This window comes from Dermacentor andersoni, chromosome 1, assembly GCF_023375885.2.
Source record: "Dermacentor andersoni chromosome 1, qqDerAnde1_hic_scaffold, whole genome shotgun sequence".
Lineage (NCBI taxonomy): Eukaryota > Metazoa > Arthropoda > Arachnida > Ixodida > Ixodidae > Dermacentor > Dermacentor andersoni.
Genome location: NC_092814.1, coordinates 275083544 through 275110692, shown reverse-complemented (window position 1 = coordinate 275110692; position 27149 = coordinate 275083544). Strand labels below are relative to the sequence as shown.

At 47.7% G+C, this 27149-nt stretch overlaps 1 protein-coding gene across 4 annotated transcripts in view; it reads left to right on the top strand.

Moving 5' to 3' along the window:
• Nucleotides 1-27149, top strand: part of LOC126547602 (uncharacterized) — a 460580-nt gene that overhangs the window by 311924 nt on the left and 121507 nt on the right. For all 4 annotated transcript variants that reach the window (XM_050195494.2, XM_050195495.2, XM_050195493.2 and 1 more), the window contains exon 4: nt 15050-15085. In XM_050195494.2, the coding sequence (XP_050051451.1) occupies nt 15050-15085 (36 nt within the window). The remainder of the gene's footprint in view (nt 1-15049; nt 15086-27149) is intronic.

Here is a 27149-nt window from a genome sequence, read left to right as displayed (position 1 = left end):
GCGGTCGGGGTTACTTGGGACAAGCGGGACAATGCCTAAACGACAGGCTGCGACTGCACTTTAGGTGTTTGAAATTAGGAGAAGGCTTGAATCCTGCTTTACCCTGCAAGAGTTGTGGTTGCTAACCATGGCTGAAGACTGCGGAGGTTGCCGGCCGTGGAAAAACTAAATTGGAACGTGAGCTATTGGTAGTGGTGTTAACAGAAAATTCTGGATTCGATATGTGCATTAGCGTGGCTTCGGTGGTACTTTTAAACATAGAAGCAGGATTCATCAGTAGCCATAGTTAAGCAGGCTCATTCACATCTGTTTCGTTTTTTTTTTTATGCCTCCTGTGCCAGTTGTGGCGCAGTTGACGGCCTACACATGCTTCCCAATTATCGCGTTTCATGAAGAGATTGTGCACACGGTATATGTAATTTTTGTCGTCTCGCCTTATTTTTGCGCCTGGGGTGCTATGCAGGATGCGCCGAGTTTCTCGTTCACCTGAGTTTTACCCGAGTTTGCACGACGGCGGTCAGTGAACGAAGATAGCGTGGAACGCGCAAAGGCTGCAGGCAAAAAAATATGTAGACAAAAAGCCGCGTATGACAACATGAGCGCACCCTGCACGGCACGCTGCTTCCACTTTTCAAGCGCAGACGGCTGCACAACGAAACGCGCCAGCGCCGCATATTGTTATCAACGGATTATCGCAACTTAACAATACCGTGACTGTCCCGCTGTCTGTCTGCACACTTGCCATGAGTCGCTTGCCACGCCTTTCTCGGGCGCGTCAAGGGCGTGCCTCCTCTTTCGGGCACTATCTTTCTATCCTCCGTCGAATGCGAACAGGGTACGTGCGGCGCATTCTTGCACCTACACTTTCACTCAAGCGAATACGCTAAAATACAACAAATAAAATTTTAAAAAAAATTATTTCTTTAAGTGTCTCTTTTTCCTTTTGAATGCTAGAAATATCTGATGACAAACGGAGATCGAGCAACTTATTAAATTTTGCACTTGCCGCGAGTGGCGACAGTGAGGCGAAAGCTTAGAAGCGGATACATTGAAGCGGGTCGCACGCACGAGGCAGTGCATACGGTGAGAAGTCGCCTAGGGGCGCTACAGTGCTATTCTCAATAAAGTCAGTCATCACAACTCTTTATCTATTAGGGGAATAGAAACGCAGCGCCGCGGTACGGCTGTTCATCGCAGGCGCTTTAAGGCCCCCGCTTTACCAATTAAAAACGAGACACTAGTGCCTCTGAGCGCATGTACGCAGTATTTGAGTGTTTTGTGCGCACGAAGGTGCTTGCGGATTACCTATGCTGGAGCCAGCAGCGATCGCAGAAGGATATCGTAACGACACCACAGCAATCGCATTTTGGCAGGTGACGGCGCTTGTGTGCAGTTATGACTTCGAACTGAGGAAGGTGTTGGAACTGTTGAGTGCGCAGTGCTTGTGATGAAGAAATGCCATTGCACTGGGTCTAGAAAAGCGAGCGATTCTCGGACGCTGATCGTGTTTACGACGCTGTGGCTCCGATACATCACCGATGACAGAGCAGCCATCTCAAACGACTGCTGCGATACGCACTCCTCAACATCGTCGTCCCTCTCAGCGCATCGACGCCTTGCAAGCAGCTACAGTGATGTGCCGATAATTATTTACTGTGCGCTACGTCGCCGCAATGCAGGCAATGAAACCGTGTTGTGGGGCCATCTCAGCCCCAGAAGATATATGCATAAGCCAGCGACAGTCAACGCGTTGTTTTTGATAGTAGTGCGCAGTACATCACCGATGACAGTGCGTTGTGCGTGTTTTAGTCGGTGGTGAAGATTGTTGATGCCTCTCTGCTCTGCACCGCGTCGCTGTTGCCGAAAGATAAGTTGGGCGTGGCCCAATCGTGGTGGGTGCACGCACAGGAGTTACATGCCTCGCGCGGGGCGTGACCTCGGGCTTTGATTGACAGGCGAACTCGTGCTAAACTCGTACATCGCGAAACCCCCTCCGAGTTCAACTCGGGACCATGGCGGCGGCAGCAGCAGCCTGTGTCATTGCATCCAGCGGCAGCAAGCGGCAGTATGACCGTCTGGACCCGTTTACGTACATGGCCGCCGTGGAGTTTCAGCGTCATTTTCGGCTGTCGAAGACATCAGTGCGCTGGCTGTGTGACGAGTTAGGCGAAGACTCTCGTCTGTGGAGACAGCGTGGCGGGATTCATTCGCTCACCGTCGAAGAGCAAGTCCTCTGCGCCCTCCGTTTCTACGGGACTGGGCGTTTACAGGGAAGCGTCGGCGCCGAGCGTTACATTGGACGTCATCAAACTACTGTGAGCCTCTGTGTCAGAGATGTGTCTGATGCGCTTATTGATGCGGCAGTGCGGAAGCGGTGGCTGGCTTTCCCGAAGACTGCGGCTGAGCGGGCATTTATAAAAGAACGCTACTTACTTCGAGGAAACATTACGAACGTAGTCGGGTGTGTCGACGGAACGTACGTAGGAATCAAGGCGCCTTCAATGTCAGCGTTACTTTGATTAGCATTGAAGCAGTGTCTAGACACACCATATTGCCGAATCTGTCACTTCTGTGTAGCCGACTTAAATTTTGTGTTACCGACATCACACATGCGGCAGCCTATGATACTGACTGTTTCGCTGGTTGCTGACTTTTTGCCGATTGTTCTACTTGTCTGTCGGGGTGCCTTCCAAATGGCTCACTTTTTGGGGAAAGAGGTTAATGAAGTATTAATAGATAAATGGATATCACAAATTGTGTGAAGTACCCTGTGAATGCTAATCTCATAAAGAACTTGGGGTTCTTTATGAGATTACTTAGTACTTAGTACAAGTTACTTAGTATGCATAATTTTGATCATGCGTCATCTATCGGCCGCACTATGAAACATCAAGGCATTGCACAATTCGTTGCAGTGCGAGATGCGGATGTTGTGCCAAGCCGGTTGTGTCTATGCATTTATGGCGAAATGAAAATGCATTGAGAATCTTAGTGTGCTGGCTTGCATGAAGAAAATACTTCAGATTGTTTGCTCTGTTCGCTGTTGATGCATGTGCCAGAGGTTCAGTGTATATCTTTTTTTTTTTGGGGGGGGGGGGGGGAAGCGTTATTCTGGATGGATAAATCGTATATTTTTGTCTCATAATGGGGCTCTAATTCTTCAGCAGTAGAACAATGCAGATACAATGCTCTGCAGAACTCGGTGTGCGTGAAGATGTCATGAACCACCAAGGCAAAATTACATATCGGGAGAAGTGTGGTGCAGATGCTAATGAAAAGTGGTTCTTTAACCCGCCATGATAAAAATAAAGATTGCAGAGCAAATAGACCTTTTGTACAGCTTTAGAGCAATGATTACACAAAACGCGACAGGCTCAAACGTGTAAAAGCTTGCCGCAATGCCAAAGTAGGATGAGCGAAATGCAGCATATTTTGGCATTGAACATGTCTTGTAACTGCTATTTTTATTGTAAACCTCGCTGTACTGTCTTTCCATTGGTGTCATGATGATGATGGTAACGGCAGCAGTAAGGCTGGTTAATGCTTGCCCCTTTGATTCCTGCGAGTTTAGTGGTAAAGAATATGGCACGTGCATACACCTGTGCTGCAAAATTTTACGCTTGTGGTGATTTGTTGGAGAGCTAATTCGTGTTGGGACATTTCAAAGATATGCGCCATTGTGGCTTAATAACTAGAGCATTGGTGAGGTTGAAGACTGGTTGTATTGATATAGAAGCTTGAAGTGAAATTGCACAACAATTCGACGGGACACAAAGAAGAGAAATACACATAGCAGAATGCTCTGCTGTGTGTTACTCTTCTTTGTGTGCCGTCGAATTGTTGCGCGATCCAACTTCAAGTAAAGCATTGGGCTTCTTTGGTGCAGGACCGAGGAAGTGTGAGCTATTCGACAACATGCCTTTGAAAAGTGTAATTTGTATGTTGACACTAATGACATAATAGGTGCCACACCGAACTCGACAATTGTACTGCACAGAGCAGTTTGTTTCCTATGTGAATCACAAGTTTCCATTACATGCTGTGCAGATAACCAAGCTCAGTTTGTTTTAATGTGGTACACAACATTCACTGTAAAGTGTGTGTTACTCAAAAGAAGTGCCAAACACCACCTCTTTTTCAAGGATGTCATGGGAATATTTCGCGAGACCTTTTTACAGTCCCTCATAATGGAAGTGCGGCCAGCCAGCTTTGCTTGGGTGCCTTTATAGATTTCTGTTCCTGATCATTGTGTGCTATCAAGTTCCTAAAGTCTATGCAACCAGTGCAAGGCATTACGTGATTCTATAGTCAGATACGACTTTAGGAGGCCGCAGAATCTGCACTTCAACGGCAGGTGAACACAAGCCTGCACCAATGGGCAGACACTCTACACTGACGTCGTACCGCCGGACGCACTAATACCCGCTCGTTAGAGAGGGACTATTTCTTTAGACGTGGAGGCAATCGGCTGCTGCGCTTTGGTCATCTGGGCAGGGCCAGATGACAAAGTGTACAATTATTTGGCCTATGAAATGGATACATCACAAGTGAGCTATGCAAGGAATTAAGCTGTGTGAAAATTAGTACATGCAAATATATGACATTGTTAAAGAATGTGTGGTATCGAACATGCATGTAATGGCAAGTTTAAATCGGGGAGTGTTGCATTCATATGCACAGTCTATAGGTGATAGCATGATTAAGTTCATACCGTTTCCTGTGTTTTCATTGTGAATTGCACACACCGTTCATCTTGTGGCTAATCAACACGCACTGTATTGTTGCACATAGAAAGAGCAAACAGCACAATGACGTGTATGCTGCATTAGTGTCTTTTTCATTTACACGGTCCAAGAGTGGCACAGGTTGTCTTACGTTTTTGCCCATTTTGAAGAGACATCAAGTGCATGTTACAAGTGTCTCAATATGCACAGCACAATGTTTCGTGCAATAATTTTATTCATGCTCTTGAATAATAAACAAAATAATAAACTGAAAGCTCCTTTATAAGGTGTGTTCTGGGGGCTCCACTGAAGATCAGTGAGGGCACTGACACAACTGTTGCAGAGCAGCCCTCTGGACCTTGCCACACTCTCAAGAGCATGTGCCTGGCGCTCGCCTACTGCCACCAGGTGGTTGAGTGCCTCCAGCACCAGAATGTGTTGCTGCAAAAAAGTGGATTGTTGGAATGAATCAACCACATATAAACCATTATTTACAAAGAAAAATGCTCATTGCACTATTGGCACTAAATGCCCTTAACTGTGGAAGCCTTTAGTGTATGCATAATAAAACAATTTGTCGGGACAACGTTGCTTTATTTTTCATAACTGGGGTTGTTTTCTTCAGAGCCAATTGTAATGTTTATTAGTGTGCCAGCAGCTGAGGTGTCCTCGCACCTTCACGAGTCTCTACTGTCAGCACCACAAACCTATTTTTGTTCACTGCAAAACCAATGCCGCTCCCTACAATCCCGTCTTATGTGAGCTGATTGCATCCTATGCCTACAAACATCATATTTTCGTCCCATTACGCAATTTTCTACCATCCTCGGCTGCAGTTCTCTCTCCTTGACATCCATTCTGTCACACTTATGTAATCACCTGTTATGAATTGGCAACAAGTGATTGAAGACGTGCATGGCTTGCCCGCCGGTTCCATTTTTTTTCTTAATCTCAACTAGCATAATAGTTGCCACGGTTTACTACGCCACTGTCTTCCTGCCTTGATGCTATCTCCAACAATTTTTCTTACTTCGCTTTCGGCACAGTCCTCGACTTCTTAAGTTTCTTTCTTAACCTCCAGGTTTATGTCCCATATTGCATAACCGGTAGAATGCAATGATTCTAAACATTTTTCAAGGATTTCGGTAACGTGGCGATCACGATTCGGTAATGCCTCCCATGTGCTGTTCAACCCATGAAATTTTTGTATAAGTTTCTTGCTTTATATGAGTACCTGCTCTTGATATTTCACCTGGATAACGATACTCTTCCATATATTCTGTGGGCTGAATGTCAATGATGAATTTCTGTTATCTCACCAAGTTAGTGAAGGTTACCTTTATCTTTTCCATATTTTCGCGGGCCCACGTGCATGTAAAAGCACGAACACTCATTGGTTCTCAATGCCTTTTTTAAACTGCTGGACATTGAGTTCGTTACTACGAAAGCGACGTAATCCGTGCACTATTATTATGCTAAATATGAAACAGTAGAAATATACTTATCTGCAGTTTGTCGATGTCTCCTTCACTGTGTTGGTTGCGAGATCCATCGTCGGCACCACCTCCTTGTCGCATCGTAGCTATATCGGCTGTCTTCCTTTTGCACACACTGTGCAATATTCGTGACGCTCGCAGTCACGCAGAGTGGAGGAACTCAGCGCACTCACAGAAGCAGCACCGGATAAGTTGTTTGTTCAGGATTGCGCCGTGAACAGTAGGTGCGCGTTGCGATCTGTAAAATCGCCGAAGCTGTTGGCAGTCTTTCGGGGTGCACGGAAAGATTGCTCACGGAGGAACAGAACTATCCAAGAAATAGTGTTCATCGTCGAGCCTGATCACTACGTCGCGCACTGCAAGCTCGTTGTACGAGTTTGTTTACACTGGGCCTCTTCGATGTTTAGCCGCCATGCTCGCCCGGTGAATGTATGTGACATGGTATGTGATGACGCCGCCACAGCGTTCCCTCGTGGTATAATGCGAAGCGTACTAAATTACAAATTAGTCTAATACACATTCAGTGTACATCTTGTAAGCTTTAAAATGCTTTTAAACCACGTTAAAGAAACAAATAATATTGTACTAAATGCATTTGTTTTATAACTCGCTTGTGCATGTAATGTACTCGGTGGAACGACAAACAAGTGAAAGAAGGCACGACCATGCACCGACGGTATGATCACGTGAGCCCCAGTTTGTCGACCGCCCAGAAGGCAACGCCCAATAAATGATAGCCACCCAGAGTGAATCTAGATAAACCAATGAAACTGGAGGCTTGTCGAAAGATAAACTGTGTCTCAGTACCATTCGTGCTTTCATCTTGGGGTGTCGTCAGAGCTCGGGAAGATCCCGAGTTTCGCCAAACTCGGCGCATCCTGCATAGCACCCCTGCTCTTTTTGTTGCTGTTTTCAGAGTGTCTTGGGCGCATGTGTGCACTGTGCTGCTACAGCGAAAATTTGCAATAGTCATTCACAGTGCCTAATAGCGCTTGTCGCGTTTGTCTCGCCTTCCTTGAGCTTCACTGTAGTCAAAGCGTAGTCCGAAGGTAACAATTAGGCGTCAGTTGACATTGACAGCAAATAACTGCATTAACAAATGTACAATTATGAGCGGACGGACAAGCTAAAATGGCCAGGTTCGGCGTCTACCCTAACGATATCAATTACGTATATCAAAAACAACAAAACTTCTAAGACGCTACCTTGTGGGAGACTGGAAGCTATACTGTAAGTTCACAATAAGAATGACTGCCGATTGGCTAAAACGTGCTTGCAGTTGCCATTTTGTTATGTAATCTGGTGCCCTATAACGTAAAACTATTCCAATGTGTTTCTATTCCAATCTCCTGACGTCAAATTTGCGTAACCACCGACGCATGCACCGAGCGGTCACCCGCGGGGTTGTCTGAACAGACCAATCACATGCTCTCTTCGTTCATAGGAGGTCACTTTTGTTTGCTTGAAAAACGAATAACATTGCCTACACTGAGCGGCTTGTCTATCTAATTGGCTGACAATAGGCGAGGAGAATGCTCAAGTGGAGAGGGATTCGATAGGGCAGAGCCAGTGCACTGAAAATCGATAACCGTATGAAGAGGGTGGTGCCGGCGTTTGCGATTGGTCCGCTTTCCTCACCTAACTTGCGGTGGCTGGTCGAAAATGGCGGCGGCATGCAACGGAAGCTTAAGAATGACGCTAAAAGGGATCCTGAGCGAAGAATAGTTGGCCGGATCAGATCGTAAAGGTGCCGAAAGTGCTAGAAAACGTTACGCGACCACGCAAGAAGTTTTATTATAGGCAAATAAACCCATGCTCTCCGGCAGGTGCGAGTAGCCAGCGCCTGAGCGACCGGCGGCAGCCATCTTTTATTCCTTTCGGAACGGGGCAGCGTGCGGCTATTCAGAAGAAAACTCAGTTTTGTTCGGCATAATTAATGCGCCTTTAATGCGTACACGTCACTTTGACGCGGTGAGTTCTCGCGGTTTTGTTACGTCGCGTGACAGGCAGGTGGAGTGGGTGCAGCCCGAAAGCTTTTGACCAATAGCCGGGGGCTAATGGCGAAAAGGCGTCAAATCAGAAATAACTGTTTTTCTTTTTTTTCAGTCAAATCATGCATAATCAGTGTGTACACATCATATCAGATGGGGAGGTATCGCGGTTTTCGTGACGTCGCGTGACAGACAGGTGAAATGGAGGTGGTTCAAAAAAGTTTCTGACCAATCGTGGAGGGCTGATAGCAAAAATGGAATAGAAAAGTTAATAGTTTAACGTTAGAGCGCCCCTGGTAGGTTAATTGATTAAAATGTTTCTATTAACTTGCCGTATAAAACAAGGTCGAATGTGTGTGGCTGTATTTTTCTTATTTTTTACTTTTTCATAACCGGGAATATGACGCCAACTTGATCAGATTTGTCAAGAACCCTCAGAAAGTTATGATTGACCATGGTTATCCTTAGTTCAGACCTTCATCTCTTAACATAGATTCTGTGGGCCGGTGACACCGTGTTTCTTTCTGCCGTTCGACACATCTACAGTGAAGAGAGATCCATGTACATAAGCACAGTGCAAACACTTTGGCGCTGAAAATGGCACGTCCTTGTACGCTACAAACCGAAAATGAGTGATGGTGCCACTAGCATTCGAATGAAAGCACGATGGTGCAATTTCTATTTCAACAAGAAATCAGTTTGAAAAGAAAGAAAGAGAGAAAGAGAAAAAGAAAAATAGAAAAAAAGGAATGTCAACGATTGTATTCTTCCAACACTTAGAAAAAGCACCGAGGAACGCCGCGACATTATGAATGGAAGGAAAAAAGAAAATAACCATTAAATTGCTTCCATCGCTGTGGCAAAAGAAAAAGAAAGAAAAAAAACCTGTAATGAAAGGAATTTGTGAGCTAAATTGCGCAATGCGAGCGCTCTAATTCCGTCGCATCAAGTGGATTCGGATGTGCGAGCTGCATGACTCTGTACGTGCAGTGTTTGTTCCAGCCATGTCGAAAGAACCAACCAGATATTCCACGTGAGATTAGCGTGTTGCCGCGAATAGTAAATAACTTCCATGGTACACGCTGAAGAAAGAGCGCGCAGAGAAGGGAGAAAAACAGTCCGCATGCATGCGTGAGATAGTGGCGGCAGATAAAGGAACGGAGACAACGGTGTCCCCAAGCTTGTCGGCTTAAACGACGTATCTCTGGAAACGACGTATCCGAGCGCCGTCGCTCGCGTGTCTCAGATAGAGAGAACAATGCCATCCCGCGGCTTTGTCGCGTTGTTCCGCCGCTTGCCCGTAGAATACGCGAGAGAGCGCGGACGCACCGAGTGAAACCAGAGTGCGCCGAGGCGCCCAGTTTCCCTGGATGTAAGAAAATCCCGATCCACAGAAAAGGGAAGCCACGAAGGATCACCGCCGCGGCGGCTGGGTCAGAGCTCGTGGGCAGACAGCAATGAGCGAAGGCGCAGAATAGCCGCCGGCCCAGCATAATTAGGTCTTGCAACCGAATCGGCGTCGGCCAGCGAGACACCGGATCGCGAGGAAGGGAGGGGGGCATCGAGTTTCCCTTGGTTAACTCTGCTGGACCCGACATCGGCCGCCTCTATCTTCCCGGCACCGCCGCGGCCTTCTTCCTGCTTCGTCCCCTTCGTGCTCCTTTGCTTCTCCCGCTGTTGCGCTTTTAGCTTCTTTCCTTTATTTGCGTAACCACATTTTTTTGCTTCCTTTGCCGTGTCATTCTTCTCCAGCTGTAATCAAAAGGGATCGAAGAAGCTCAATTAAGCGCCTTTCGATCGATTTTTGCTTCTTCTAGAAAAGTGACGTGCTTCGAGATGCTATGTATCCGTGGGACAGGTCCGTGGCCGTCGCGTTCAGCTTCTTGCGAACGAGAGAATCAGTCGGTCGGTGCGTGCGTGGCCGGCGTTCAGTACGTCAGACTCTCATTACGGCCTCGTTATTTGCAGCTGCGTACGTGCGCGTCGCGGGCAAAGCTGAAGCTTCCTCCCGAGCCAGCGGGTGCGGAACAAACACACGCCACGGAGGCAGTGGAGGAGATATCTCACGGCGCGATATGTCTGCTAATTTTACGAGAGCACGAACGCGAAACTATAGGACGCCGCCTTTCTGCTTCTTGCGTGAATAACTCGACGCCCGCGTATAGAAGGCGCGCGATCGTTCGTCGCAGAGAAGCACAGCGAATGGCGACGTACTACTCGTTATCTCGAGTTGCGCACGCAAGGACGATTCTACTTCTGTGACTGGGGAAAGGAGGGGGGGGGGCGGGTACTGTGCTACTGCGTTTGCACGGTTGCGAACCCTCCAAAGTGCTCACTTGGGGAAAAAAGGAAGCTCAGGGTTGCTTGACCTCATCCCCGAAAACAGCTATGTTTAGAGCTGAAGCTCACATCCCACCCCACCTAGAAGTCCATGTCTACTTGGAAAAGAAAAACATTCGAGTCCATTTGAAGGTACCCTGGTGCGTGATGAATGTGGCTTTCTCTTGGTCTTCCTCTTTCACTCTGATTTTCCGGTATGCACAACACAAATCCAAGACCGCGAACAGGGAGTTTCCAGGAAGGTCATCAAAAATGTCAGCAACCCGGGAAGTGGCTGCAAGACATTCACTGTCATTTGGTTCAGAGGTATATAATTCACACACAGCCTCTTTTTGTCGTTTTGCGTCACTACGACTGCTGGGAAGCCCCATGGGCCATAGGATGGTGGGATGATGCCACTCTCAAGCAGAGTCGCTGTCTGACGCTCGAGAAATTGTCTATCACTGGCTGTGTAACGGTACGGCTGTCGACCGTAGGGGTTGGCGTCAGGCAGCAGCTTGATCTCGTGTTCGATGCCTTCATAGAGACCGATGTCTTCAGGGCTGGTGCTGAAAATACCAGCATATCGTTGTACAATGTGCTTCACGGCTGCTTGTTCTTCGGGATTGAGCTGAGCTCCGAGGCAGATGTCAGTCAGGGGATCGTCAGGGACGTTATCAGGTCGGTCTGAAGGCAACGGGCTGGAGGAGCTTGTCTGGAGTGGGCTTATGGGGCATGTGGTTTCCAGTTGAACTAGGGCTGCCTTGTTGAGCAGGCTTTACAAGGGTTCATTCTCATCTTGCTCATGCTCGAATTGAAGCGGCTCTGCCGTGGGCTGCGAGGGATCAAAACGTAACAATGCAGATGTTGTCAAAATTACTGCATTTGACATTCTTGGCAATAGTTCCTCTTTGCACTGTACGACAACGTTGGTAGATGGTTAGCAGATCACAGGCAGCTTGGGAGGTTTGAAATGGAGTTCAGCTTGAGCTGCGTAAAACCAATCCTCTCCTAGAATGAGGGGAAGGGCGTTCCGTTCAAGGACGGCTGCTTCGACAACTGCAGATAGAGGTCCAATGGTGATCCTCAAAAAGACAGAGCCTTCCGGCATGACGGAGCTTCCACCAACGACAAGCAAAGGTGGCTTGGTCCACGGTTCGATGTTGAGGTTTGATGCTAAGCTTGCTGCAAGAATGGTGACATTTGAGCCACTGTCTGGGAAAGCACTGATCTCTCCCAGTCCTTTTACTTGAGCGGTAGCGACGGCACATCTGAACTTGGATCCATACAAGGTGTCATCGACACGGCCAACACAGGCTGTTGGTGCTTTGGGGACTGTCGGCTTGTTGTCACCAGAAGGTTGCTTTGGTGAAGTACATTTACTTGCAAGGTGACCCTTCTCTTGACAGTTGTAGCGCACCGCATCTCTCAAGTCTTGTCCTCTTCTGTATGCTGGGGAACCATACTTAGCTGAAATGGCGTCGTACCTCGACTCTTGATCCGCAGGTGGTAGACTGTTAATACGAGGAGGCTGCGTCATGTGTGTGGTGTACTGGAACGCAGATGGTCGAGCAGTCTGTGAGGAGTTCACAGTACTGTCAGTTCTGGCGGTAGCACTCTGGAGCTGGGGGCGTCCCGGCTGTCTTGCGAATTGCTCTGCTGACTGCGGAGATCGGATCAGGCGGGCGTGGTCCAATGCTTTGTCCACTTCGGACACAATGCTGAGGAAATCGTCCATGGTACGAGGTCGCTGAACAGCGATAGATGTGGCTACCTGGTCGTCACGAATGCCTTGAACGAGGTATTCGATGCGTTCCTTGTCAGTAATGGGAACTGGACAGCGTGACACGATCTTGAGCTTTGCAAAGGTGTACTGCTGCAGGCTCTCTCCGGCTTTTTGTGTGAGGGCTGTGACCTTCTGTTGCCACTGTATGATCGAAAGTTGCTCGCCGAATTGTTCTTGGAGTCCGGCCTTCCAGATGGACCATGTGGTAAGCTGTCGCCCTGTTGAGGCATGCCAGTCTGCTGCGACTCCACGTAGCTTTCCTTGCGCGATGGCGAGCAGAGTTGGGTCTTCCCATCGTGCAAGTCGTTGAATGCGCTCGAGCTCTTCTATCCAGTGCTTGAAAGTAGGGGTACCACTTCCATTGAAGGTAGGCAGCGAAACTGAGAGGTCTGGTAGCGTTGTCACGTTCACTGGGTTCGCGTGAGTTGCTATCGTGGTCATCATAATGGCCATGTTTTGTTGAAGAAAAGCTGCCATGCGCTGCATGTTCTCTGCTGAGTCTGACGTGAAGGTTGGCATGGCTGGGAATGGCGTCGTAGGCGCTGGCATGGTCGGGAACGACGCTGGATTTGCGGGCAGGCATGGCGCGGGTTCGTGGTTTGGCGGTGGGTCTTGCGCGATATCAACCAGAAGTCGGTCGATTAGTTCCTCCTTGTTGCCGGTTGTGGAGAGGTTTCGGCGTTGCAGTTCAGTTTTAATCAACTGTACATTCAAAATGGTGAGGTCTTCTGCGGTGGCAACGCGCCAGTTGATGAACGACATCGTTGTTGACACGCCGGGCTGGGTAGGCTTAGGCTTAGGGCAGGCTAGGTAGGCTTAGGTTTGGCGTTCAACAGCGCTCAGTCGAGGGCACGACGACTTACTTGGCGGCGAAGTGGCTGTAGCAGGTTGCGGATGTCGACTGCGCCATGTGTGAGCGGAGGAAGCGGGCGGAAAGGGTGGAAAACGTTTAATTTGGCAGATTTACAAAGCACTGTCACATTGTACAAGGCTGAAGAACCCCGGCTCCCCGCTCTTCTTCTCGGCCAAAACGTCAACGGCTCTCAGGGTTGCTTGACCTCATCCCCGAATACAGCTATGTTTAGAGCTGAAGCTCACATCGGTCGGGTTTCCGGGCACAAAAACGCGAAAGTCTGCTGTGAGACTCATACCCAAATTGTACAGAAGCATTATTTCTGGGCCTTTTGTATTACGCCGCGCATGCGTTGTTTAACACAGGCAGAGCCAACGGCCATACTCGTTCCGTACTTGGGAACTTTTCCCCTTTACCTGAAATTTGTGCGCTATATCTTACTACTCTCAGCACCCGTCGCCACATACAGTCCCTAAAGTTATTTGAAACTTTAACAAGTTCCCCTTACTGTTCTTCCCTTAACTCATACAAAAATACGAGGAACTTACTTCGTCCAGGACGTATCACTATTTTAATATCCGGCCTTATCGATTACGCACTGACGCGTTTCAATAAACTTTTTCCGCACTAACTATTGCAGATTAGAACGTGCTACCCGGAGCCATTCGCTCTATTGACTTCGACGAATTCCTATCGCTTGCATTTGAACTTTATTGATCGTTTCAGTTTCTTTTGCGTTTTGTGTATTTTCCTGATTTCCCACTCCTTCATAGCTCTCTCTCTCTCTCTCCCTATATATATATATATATATATATGGCTGCCGTAAGAAAGCAGGGGGGCGGACGGACGGACGGACAGACAGACAGACAGACACAGACAGATAGATAGATAGATAGATAGATAGATAGATAGATAGATAGATAGATAGATAGATAGATAGATAGATAGATAGATAGATAGATAGATAGATAGATAGATAGATAGATAGATAGATAGATAGATAGATAGATAGATAGATAGATAGATAGATAGATAGATAGATAGATAGATAGATAGATAGATAGATAGATAGATAGATAGATAGATAGATAGATAGATAGATAGATAGATAGATAGATAGATAGATAGATAGATAGATAGATAGATAGATAGATAGATAGATAGATAGATAGATAGATAGATAGATAGATTTGTCTGCCGTCATGCCTATATTGATTATGTCGAGGCGCAACCATCATCTAAACGGGCGGTGTTCAGGGCCCGTTTCCAAGGCAGCGCTTTAGAGCCCAGGGCCGCTATTTTGTAGCGATGCCTTATGCCTTATTCTATGCTATTCTTATCATCCACCACACACGGCCGCCTGATCCCGTTGATAATGTGGGCAGACCGTCGCTCTGACCACTGGCCAAGCGCGAAAAGCCTGAAAAAGCATAGAATCGGAAAAGGCATCGCTACAAAATACCGGCCCAGCAGCCTTATGCCATCTAATTCTCCAGCACTTTTTCATTCCTCCGGCAGGGGTCGTTCCTGAGCTCGACTCAGAAACAGGCATTTCGTTTTATTGTTTTCATTAGGAATCATTTCGTTTCGTTGCCCTCGAAACTTAAATAGGAGGACTTGTTGCGCGCGGTATAGTATCGACTATTGCCCTTACTGTTGAAACAAACATCAGCTGCAGATTTCTTTAGGTCCACAAGAATAAAGCACTGAAAGCTACTATTCAGCTTAAAAAAAAAAAAAACTAAATGTCGTTAAAGAAAGGCAGGTTTCCCCGTCTGTTCTGTGTTGGTGTCTGGCGAATGCATGCCTGCTATAGTTGACGCTTTTTGCAGCGTGCCTGGCGCTAAAGCTTTTTTTTCCTCGACCCTCTTTCTACGCAGGGCGCGTCGGGGCCTCCAGGAAAACCCGGATTTCCGGTAAGACGACGGCATCTTGCCTTCTCCCGCCTTAAGTGCCTATTCAGAATGCACCAGCGTTGCGCGGATAATGTCCGCGAAGATACACGTAGTAATATCGCAATGCATAAGGCTCTTTCAGTCTACGGAGTACGAAGATGGCCTTCTATAAGTCTACAAAGCTAGGTCTGTATGTATGTATGTATGTATATATATATATATATATATATATATATATATATATATATATATATATATATATATATATATATATATATATATATATATATATATATATATATATATATCGCTTCCTTTCTTCAGGGTGCGCGCGTGAGTAAAAATGGGGAAGGGAGAAAATACCAACTGTAGCTTAATGCGATGCGAGCAAGCGCAAGCTCACTTTTTTGGAGGAAAACAAACCGACGGCGGGACTTGTCCTGCTTACCGCTTGTTACAGAATTTTACGGGGTGAGGTCAATTTTTGAGAAACCGCCAATTGACGAAAACGTATTTATGAGAGGCTGGAGGAAATCAAAAGGCCGTTTTTTTTATCGATCGAATAGAACACGTTATTTATTCGAGGAATTATTAGTTAAAATTGGAACGGAAACGTGAGTAAAACTAGCGAAAGCGGCATTCTACTGGTAAACTTCCGCTTTTTTTTTTTGAGCTGAGGGTAAAGACAGTAGTTACTCTAAGAATTAGTTGTCGCCCCACCCCTTTCAACAATCATCTTCTGGCCTCTCTTGTAGGTGTAACGTTTGTTTGTTTGTTTGTTTGTTTGTTTGTTTGTTTGTTTGTTTGTTTGTTTGTTTGTTTGTTTGTTTGTTTGTTTGTTTGTTTAGCGGGATCGCGGGGTCGAATCCCGGCCACGGCGGCCGCATTTCGATGGGGGCGAAATGCGAAAACACCCGTGGGCTTAGATTTAGGTGCACGTTAAAGAACTCCAGGTGGTCGAAATTTCCGGAGTCCTCCACTACGGCGTGCCTTATAATCAAAAAGTGGTTTTGGCACGTAAAACCCCATGATTTAATAAAAAATTTTTTAACAGACCAAGTGAGCGCGCGGGCCACGCACACGCACAAGGGAACGAATATCCGCCTAACACGGGTCTCTTGTTCGCCATACGTATACCTTGAAATTCTGGACATCTGGTACCGTATTCACAAATCTTATCGTTAGTAAGTACTGTTTGCCGTTTAAGCCATTAATATGTCCGGCATCAGGGTTGGATGGAATTTTATCTTACGAAAAATCTACTAACGTAAGAGCATTTCGTGAATACACGCCCCGGTTCACTTTGTCCTCTACACCAACTTTCACGGCTAGAGTTGTATATGGGTCCGCTCCTTACGGAATCCGTATACGCAAGAACATCAATCGCGGTGTATATCTAAGGCGCTAAAATTCAAAACTACCGCCGCGACGCAAACCAGGGGCACTATAACGTAACACTATTCCAAACTATTCTATTCCAATTCTATAATCAGCCCTCCGCGATTGGTCAAAAACTTTTTTGAACCACCCCCACTTTACCCGTCTGTCACACGACTTCACGACAACCGCGATAGCTCCCCATCTGATATGACGTGTGCACACTGATTATGCATGATTTGACAGTACAATATAAAAATATTTATTTCTGATTCGACGCTTTCTCGCCATTATCCCCCGGTTATTGGTCAAAAGTTTTCGGGCTGCACCCACATCACCTGCCTGTCACGCAACGTCACAAAACCGCAAAAAGTCACCGTGTCAGAGTGACGTGTACGCATTAAAGTTGCATTAATATGCCGAACAAAACTGAATTTCCTTCTGAATAGCCGCAGGCTGCCCTGTTCCGAAAGGAATAAAAGATGGCTGTCGCCGATCGCTCAGGCGCTGGGTACTCGTACCTGCCGGAGAGCATAGTCTTATTTGCGAATAATAAAACTTCTTGCGTGGCCGTGTAATTTTTTCGAGCACTTTCGGCATGTTTAGGACCTCATTCTTCCAACTCTTCATTGCTGAGGATCCATTTTAGCGGCATTCTTGACCCTCCGTTGCATGCCGTCGCGATTTTCGACCAGCCACCGTAAGCTATAATAAGAAGCGGACCAATCGCGGACGCCGGCACCACCCTCTACATCCGGTTATCGACTTTCAGTGCAGTGGCTTGGCCCTATCGAATCCCTCTCCACTTGAGCGTGCTCCTCGCCTCTTGTCAGCCAATTAGATAATACAAGCTGCTCATTGTAGGCAATGTTATTAGTTTTTCAAGCAAACAAAAGTGACTTCCTGTGAACAAGGAGAGCGTTTGATTGGTCTGTTCAGACAAGCCTGCGGGTGACCGCCCAGTGCTTGCGTCGCCGGTTACGCAAATTTGACGCCAGGAGAATGGAATAAAAACATATTGGAATAGTTTTACGTTATAGGGCCCCTGTGCCACGTATCACTCTGTCCGAGCAGTCGAGGAAATGTAACAGCTGCAAGGCACAAAAATTCCAGAGCGGTGCCGGTACTAAGCCAGCCAATTCAATAAAGTGACAATTTGGGCTTGCTTTTTTTTTAGATTTATTATACGAACAGTAGACGTAGCACGTTGTGCACGAATACCGCAATAAAACGGGTTCACGAGCTTCTAAATAAACTACTGTGAGTTAGCGCCAAGCGGTTTCCTGTTAGTTCTTTTCTCTTCGTCCGCAACGTGCTACGTCTAGCGCTCGTAACAGAGCAAGTTCATGTCAGCCTTATCGCAAAAGTAATCGGCAGAGGTCGAGACCACTGTGCCAGCGTTTCTGTGGGAAGTCATTTGTGCGCTCTGTGCTTATATCTGCGCTCTTTACACCGCGCTGTTTAAAAGAAATGAATGCCGTTTCTCCAAACTGTTCATATAGCCAAACCACCTAACGCAATAGTTTCTCGCATCATCCTTTCTGCACAAATATTAAAGGGGCCCTGAACCAGCCCTCGGGATTGGTGAAATAACGTAGTCGCAGGTAGCATACGGTACTATGAACATCTCAGCCAAATTTTGCCGTCGTACGCGGCGCGTGGAGCTTGAGAAACGGGAAGTCATCTTTCTCTCAAACACCCTCTTTTCAACAGAAGTCTGCTCCTCATTCTCTTTTGGGCGCTTTATTTCGCAATAAAGCGGATTCCCACACGCGGCTGCTATTAGTAGCTGCGGTCTGCTACGTAGCATAGATACCGCGGCCGTCGCGGGGTGCCGCCAAGAGTCCACTAGCTGTTAGGATCGGCCTGCAGGGGTAGTGCTCTGCAAAACTATCTCAGCCCGCTGCAGGTGCTTCGATCGATCCGCGGTGGTGGCGCCCTTCAGATAACCAGCGAGGACGACAGCGCTAACCGACCATGAACATCCTTCGGAGAACTGGAGACTACGGCAGCGTTAATGCACCATGCGCCTCGTTTGGAGAATCGGCGACGGCAGCAGGGCTGGCCACGTTTGGCGCCCCGCGTATTGTTGGTTGCTTTGCCGGGTCTTCATGGTCTCTCTGCAGCAAGAAGAGCCACCCTAACAAAAGGGTGCTTTGCGGTACGTGGGCCCCAGGATTCGTCGCAGTCTGCTGACACTCGTGGCAACTACAGGAGAAAGCCAGCTCTGGAATTTAGAGGCGCCGGCTGGGGTCAGGCGTGACCACCTGGCTACGAGGACGCGCTCAACTCGGGTTCTGGGAAACCAGTGCGTACGTGTGTGTGTGAGCCCTCCTCCTCCAAAAGGGCGGGTCGACTACGTTGACATTGGACGCTATGAATCGGCGGTGAACTGCCGTTTTCCCCTCACCTAGGGATCTAGGGAGCACGTAGTGTTTATAAGCAGCTGTTTGTCGGCTGCTAAGTGTGCTCGTCAGCGTGCTCTGTGATCGTGCTCGTGAGCTGTGTGCTCGTTTGCTGTATGTTTCGTCTTGCGTGCGCCATTTAGGAGTCACGCTGGACGGTCGAATGTATCCCCTGTTCTAATGTATATATGTAAATAAATCCAGCTCGCCTAGTCCTGTCCCCCCAAGTTCCTCCCTACGACAACTCCCTCTACAACCCTTAGAACTGGTGGCAGCGGCGAGACCGTCCGACAACCCCTACATGGCCAAGCGCGCTGCGGCACGATGAGGATCACCGCGTTTGGCTTACGTTTAGCGCGTCGTAGGCAGCAAAGGCGGAAGTCGTGGCGTGTACGTTTACATCCAAAATGAAATTTTACCTGCGCGCCACGGTGACATTTAGCGAGAGAAGTGGTTCGGTGTGATGGTCGTAAACTTTATTGAAAAGGGGAAGAGGAAAGGGGGAGGTGGCTGAGGGATCGGGCTCAAGTAAGGCCCTGGGCCTGCTTGGCCTTCTCCGCCCAGTCTACCAGTTCAAGCTGTCGGTTGACGTCCCGGGAACTGAGCCAGGCTGTCCAGTCAGTTTCGCTGCTGACGGGGGCATGAGAAAACGGGAGCGAGGTGCATTCCCACGTTATGTGTGTGAGTGTCCCTGTTTGTGAACAGAGCCTACATAGGTCTCTTTCCTTGCCCCCTGTGATTTTGTTAATGGACATTAGGTGTGGGTATGTGTTTGTTTGGAGTCGCCTAAACGCGACCGCTTGCGTTTTATCGAGTTGCTTGACAGTTGGTGGGAGCACGCGACGTCTCAAGCGATGCCTATGGGCTATTTCGTGATAAGTCTCGCAGGGTTCCTCGTGTCTCTCTTCCTCGTTCACGCCGTCCGCATCCGCGGACGAGGCTCGGCGCGCGAGATCTCGAGCCAAACTGTGAGCCGACGCGTTGCTGGGCACTGCCGCGTGAGCGCGGGTCCACGCGAGGGTTTTCAATCCGCTTAGGGGGCGCCGGGTGAGGACATAGTGCGTTTGTTTGAAAATTCTACCGCGGACGAAATTGCCGATGGCCTGCTTGCTATCGCTGATGACGGTATTCGCTTCCGCATGCATGGCCATGGTAATCGCGGTTTCCTCCGCTTCCACCACTCGGCCAGCCGTAATTGTTGTCTGTTCTATCAATCCTCCGTTGTGATCCGCTACCACCGCGGTCATGAGGTCGTCGCGAGGGTGTCTCGCTGCGTCTGTGTAGACCACTCAATCTTGCGAGCCGTAGCGTCGCCAAATGGCTTCACTACGGGCCTGCCGACGGCCCTGATGGAACTCGGGTTCCATGTTGCGGGGTAGAGGCGGGTCATAAATATGCCCCCTGACCTTTCGCGGAATCGTCATGTACTCTGTAACCTCGAGGATGGCCTCGAGACTGAGCTTCCGGAGGACTGTGCGGCCAGCCGGGGTTAGCGAGAGACGACGGACTTGGGCTGTGTGGTGAGCGTCTGAGAGCTCCTCGATCGTGTTGTGCATGCCTAAGGCCTCTAGCCTTGCGGTGGCCGCGTGGTCCGGAAGGCCTAGGGCTGCCTTTGTGGTTCTTCGTATCATTGTGTTTAATTTAGCTACGCAAAAGGAAAGGCGGAGCTTTGTGGGCACAGCCCACTGCGCCGTAGCCTTCGTAGTGCAAGGCACTGAATAAGGAGAGGGAGCACAGCGGGGGTCGCGTTTGATTGCCAATAACTCCGCTTCTGCTGAACGCATTGAATTGCTTTTTGTGGCAAAGTATTTTAGAAATAGCCTATTTTCACTTCATATGTATTTCTCCACTTGGCTAAAATGTGGTTCAGGGCCCTTTTAAGGCGAATGCGGCTCATGGAACGAAAATTTGACCGTCCAGCGTTATGGCACCAAAATTCAATGGCACCAAAATTAGGGGTCGAACCATCGACCTTTGGTGGGAGCCCAACGCACTTCGAGGTATTGGCGAACCGGCCATATCTCCAAGTTGGATTCAACTTGACATCGTGAAGGACGAGAGTCGAACCCACTACTTTTGGCGTTAATTAAGGCAAGGTTAATTAGGATGCAGTTAAGGCACTCGAACACTTTAACCCTCTGGTGGGTTAAAACAAGTAATAAACAGTAACAACGTATTAGAATGAAAATGAAGTGAAATAAAATGAAATGACGTGACTGTCAACTTTTTAGCAGTTTCGATACACTCACAGATGTTCGGACAAGAAGTCGGCCACAAGAAACAACCCGGTAACATGAGGCTATGGGCTGCGCGGGCAATGCAGGATGCTTTTGCTGTTACGCTGCAGTGATCTCCGCTAATCACAAAGCAGTTGTTTACACACTTATAACAAAATATCGTCGTATATTTAATGAATTCGAAGTCGTTACTACTGCTGTAGTTATTCCGACAGCAAAAGAAAAAATAAAATAAAACCTTCGTTGCCTATGTTGACTCCTCACCGCGCAAAAGGCGCGTTGAGGAGTTTGACGAGCACCGCGTGAAAAATAAATAAATAGAGAACAGACAAGCGTTGGTGTTCAGACCTTGCTTCTTTGTTGCGTTTCTTTCTTTTTTTTATAATTCATGCTTGAACTGGTATATACTCTTAATTATCGGGTCATCCGATTTTGTGTCGATGCGCTTGAGAGCAAGCGTTTCCTTATCTGCAGATCCTCAAGCCTCTTATCTCTGCAGATTTCGAACAGTGCTCAAAATTCGCTTCAGTATTTCTTTCGGCGTTAATGGGATTACCCGGCGAAACAGTCGCCGCGTGATAGCACAGGGATAATAATTATTCGCTTGAACGCAGTCCTGCGCAATTCACTCTCAATGACCGGGCATGGCGGGTGTCGTGGTGAATTTAATAACCAAGCGTTGGTGTTTTGGTACTTCTTCGTAAGGAATCGCTTGGTAACCTTACTAACACCACCATCACTCTTTATATCGTTTTCTCGTTTGCGAGTGGTACAAAAAATTCAACGCTGTAATTACGGGATAACTCGGCTTGGCTACATTCTATCAGTGTCCAGAAAAAAAAAATGCGCATAGGTAATATGTTGGGTTAACCATTCCTGCGTCGTCCCAGACCATATTATACAGTAGCATATGCGTAAGGCAAGTATACGGTTGGACAAACTTCCACTCCAAATTTCATAAAACGATAACAAGTGTAAAAACCGCGCGGCCTTTTCGTTGCGTGCATCCCGCGTATGCCTCTCTCCGGTTCTGTAGTTGCACGTTGGCAGTGAACTAAGCTTCGGGCGAGTCGCGCCGCTTACATTTATCTTCACACGGGTCTCGTAATTGAGTCGTTGCGAAAATGGTCGAGTGATTCCCCTCGAGAAAATCCGCACTCGGCAAGTTCGCCGAGTCGGAACATCGACGCGAGGGACCAGAGGGGCCCATTATGCGACGTCGAAGATGAGCGTGTCAGACTCGGTCTTCATTACAGTCCCGCTTCGTTGTTGGATATTCTCTTCCTCTGAGGCGCGCATAACGCTCTCCGCGAGGCGGAACACGGGAGGTGGTCGAAGCGAACGTCCGCACTTCCGCTCCTCGGGTTGAAGATGATTGCTACCGGTTGTCAAAGTTCTTACCGTCTTAGGAACAAAAATGTAATATTTCGCCGTAGAAGCGCCACTGTTATATACTTGTAGTATGCCTGTTCCTGGGCATGCAAAAGCAGAAACAAGTTTATGTGTAGTTTGCGTGTGTGTGCGTGTGCGTGCGTGCGTGCGTGCGTGCGTGCGTGCGTGCGTGCATGTGTGTGTGCGTGTGTGTGTGTGTGTGTGTGTGTGTGTGTGTGTGTGTGTGTGTGTGTGTGTGTGTGTGTGTGTGTGTGTGTGTGTGTGTGTGTGTGTGTGTGTGTGTGTGTGTGTGTGTGTGTGTGTGTGTGTGTGTGTGTGTGTGTGTGTGTGTGTGTGTGTGTGTGTGTGTGTGTGTGTGTGTGTGTGTGTGTGTGTGTGTGTGTGTGTGTGTGTGTGTGTGTGTGTGTGTGTGTGTGTGTGTGTGTGTGTGTGTGTGTGTGTGTGTGTGTGTGTGTGTGTGTGTGTGTGTGTGTGTGTGTGTGTGTGTGTGTGTGTGTGTGTGTGTGTGTGTGTGTGTGTGTGTGTGTGTGTGTGTGTGTGTGTGTGTGTGTGTGTGTGCGTGCGTGCGTGCGTGCGTGCGTGTGCGTGTGTGTGTGTGTGGGGGGGGGGGGGTTCAGTGCTGCGCGGCAACATTGGTTTTTGCGTTTTCGGTGTAAACCACAGGCGTAGAGAGCGAGCTGAAATGAGTGAAACCCGATGTCGATACGGAATAAATTGAAGAAGCGCTAAAAAGCACGGGCATGACACAGAATGGCACAAGCACTCGCTAACGACTGATGTACTTCAGGAGGAAGTAGGGGGCCTGTGTGAATCATAACTTATTCCGTATCTTGAACGAAATCCCGCAACAACACGTCTCGATGTCAATACTGGGTAAGAGATGCGGAAACAAGCGCGTACGATGACTTCGTAACAGACGAGCAGGCCTTACAGGTTCGCTAATTAATAAGGACCCCGCGTGGTCGATCTTCTCCGTCTGAAGTCGTAGGCAGTTTTGGAATACATGATATTTAGGAACTGCTGGCGTCCTTAGGCGGCGCCGGCCACTCCTTTTCACATACGTAAAACAAGCGTAGACTAAATACGACATAACAAGTCAGCACTTAACAAAAGAAAGGTAACAACAACAAAGTCGGACAGTCAAGTGACGTAACTGCATTGAAGCTCTTCACCACACAAATCACATCAAAACCAAATTTGAACATAAAGGTAATCTCACATAATTGTGAACAGGACAACTCACAATACATTAGAACGGATAGTCAGCTCACACACAATAAGTACAAATCGCAAAACGTGTCATATAAGACACTTTATAACGTAAAGTCAGCTGTCACACACTAAATACATAAAACACAAGATCGGATCGCAGCAGTTCGAATGGTTAGGGTCACAAAAGGGAGTAGGAACTGCAATCAATAATTTCCAACAATATTACTCTGAAGCATAACTGCGAGTCGGCCTAGTTGGAACACATTCATTATTTAAAAACTTTTTGTGCGCAAACAAACAGGGACAAAGAAGAGGAGCAACACAAGGACGAGCGCTTTCGAACAACTGGTTTTTCTTTTTTCAAAGAACTTCCTGCCTAAATACCCACAGATCTGCGCGATCTAGTCAAACAGAGCACGCCTATAGCGCATATGACTCTTGAGATAAAATGCCGTGGACCAAAGCAACCCGGTCAACATAAAAACATCAAGGCGCATGTAACAAGCACTTACGATGAAAATGCGTTATAGATGTGATGACAACAGCGAATTTTCTTTATCCAGCAATGAAACAGAAGGATGGCTGATGCATTTTTCCTTTTGTTTTTCAATCCAGTGCGCTTCCACAATTTCTCTCGCGGTTTGATTCCTATGCCTATACAAAATTTCGGTGCTACAAAGACACGGTGAGCAATCGTGTTCTTGAGAATGCATAGCCAAATGCGTACCAGGGTGACCTTTCAGACTAGATAAGTGTTCCCTTAGTCTCGTGTTGATACATCTCGAAGTCTGCCCTACCTATACATGACCACATGTCATAGGAATCTGATAAACAACGTTTTTCACGCAATCAACAAATTCGTTCTTACGCGGATGTCTAACGCTACATTCATTCTTTGCATTATCCTTTCTTTCGAACTTGTTTTTAACCTTAGAACACACACTACCTATTTTGTTTTTTGCCGAAAACACCACTTTTACTTCGTAACTCCCAGCCACCTTTTTAAGTCTATGTGAAAGGCCGTGAACATACGGAATCACTGTAACCTTGGCAGCCAAATCCTTCTGCCTTTGATTCTTTGTGCATTGTTCGCACTCGTCCTTGTGTTGCTCCTCTTCTTTGTCCCTGTTTGTTTGCGCACAAATGTTTTTAAATAATATTACTCTTGTCATCTTATGCAGAATCAGAACCACTCGCACACATCAACCTGACAGACACTACACGTATATAAAGCAGCTGAAGAACGCTTTCGGTTGCATAAACCGAAAAAAAAAATTCACGCAGAAACTCCTATGGGAGTTAAGTATGCGTAAGCATGGTGCCACTTGCTCACCTCCACGCAGCCCGGTCTCATTGCCAGCCTTATGAAACTTCATCCGGCCAGTATAAACGCCAGCGCTGCGGCGACACGAACTGCTGCGGACGGCGGCGCGAGGTGAATTGATGACGCAAGCAAAGTACTGCAGGTGGCGGCGCCACGTGCGCTGATGACGTTCCAATCATTATAAGCCGCTATCGCTTTTTAGTGCCTTATCCATCCGCGTCGAACCAGTATGAACCGTAATCAACCGTACTCCGGCGGCGGCTGCGTATGGCGCGGCCGCGCGGACCCTATCTTGAAAGCGATCTGCGATGGGGACAGGGTACGCCAAGTGCTGATAGCTTCGTGCGCGCTGTGTTCCCGCCGCTGCGGGCCCTATCTTGAAAGCGATCGTCTTACATGATGGACGGGTTTCTTCGTTGGGTACGCAAGAAATGCTGAGGCATTTAAAATTACTTACATTGTGTTGTTATTGTTCGTGCTTTGTGACGACGAGTAGCCGACGCCGCCAGAGGCACCAGTGTCTCCTTTAGAGTGCCAAAGCTTGCGCAGTCGCGGAGGACCGTGCAGGTGCACGTCGCAGTACTGTATCTCCAATCACACGCTGTTAGAGCAGTGACAGTGCCGCGATGCGGTCGATACGCCTGCGCCGTTCGCGAAATGCACGTTCTTGCACATGAGATCTCCTCGGGCACGCATCATGCCAGCAGACCACTTTGCGTCATTGCCTCCTTTCTCTTTACCTTGCACTTTCGCTTATTCATGACGCGGGTCTGTGTTTCCATGTCGTGAGGTGGTTTCTTCGCACAGCTCATTTTATTAGTGGCTGAGCCCACCGCATTTTGAAACGCGAGATCAGGGAAGAAAGAGAGAAAAAGAAGAACTTCGTTATATGCTTCGAATATAACTCGAAGACCCCTCTAACAGCACTGACTACACGAATAAAAGAAAACAAATTATATCCGTGCAATTACTGTGAATGTATGTTAATGATATTTCGAGCTCACTGACTTTTTACAGCGAAGCTGACTATGGCTAGGACCCCGGCACTTCTTCGTGGCGTAACGTCGACAGAAAACTATCATCATCTATGGCTCGTACCCCCAAATACAATGGCTCGTACCCCCGTAAGGCAGCGGTTGCAAGCACTCAGCAAAGTGTAGCGAACAGTGCATACATTCTTTGGAATCACGCATACAACATACGGAACAGCATACGTTTCAATAAAGAACACGCTCAAAACAAGCATCCGAACTACATCAGTGATGATAAGGCGCTCCTGCACCTACATGCAGTACGAAGCACGCAGCGCTTCTAGCATCCGCTTCCCGGTAAGGATTACAGTTGCGCAAGCTGCGGCGGCAACGGCAGCTTGACTGTAGCATACGAAACCGGGAGTGACGTAACTACACTTTCGTACGCAAAAGAAAAACCCGCCTAGCAACTTATTTTTGTTGTGACAGTGCTATGGGAAGACCACGTATAGTGAGGACTCCTGAAGAGCAGCGTGCATACGAGGCGTGGCGCATTTCGCTTCTCTCTGGTCCACTCTTTGTAGGTGCACGAAGAAGCGGCGCTAGCCAAGTCGCAGGCCGTCGAAACGTGTTAAGCTAATAATTAGCCAAAGTGCTTGTGAATGTCGCCACGTGAATAATTTCAACCTACGTCGTAATGAGTAATCGTTCTAGTTCTTCACAGCTTCTCTGTCCAACCACCTTCACAGCGTGAACTGGAGACCAGTTTTTGATGGTAGGAAATTTCTGTAGGCAAACTTTACTTAAATAATATTTCATCCTATGAATGCTTTCGTCTTATTTTTCTTTTATCTTCTTTTCCTTTTATCTTATTTTTCTGGTATCCTTAAGTTTGCGAAAAAAGCTTTTGCATTCATGACGCCCAACTGCCGACAGGAGCATGATATAAAACGTTCTTTTTTTTTAAATTGGCAGGCAATTTAACCTCTATATATTTGAAGTCGATGAACGACAATGTCTGCCTGAGCGAGTTGGGGGTGAGAATGGGGCGGGGACACAGTGCACGGCATTCTATCACGTCACACCTCACTTGAGGTGAGTAGCATAAGCATCGGATTGCTTAACATATTTTGTTTACTGCACATCTTCGGGAGCGGCCCACGGTAG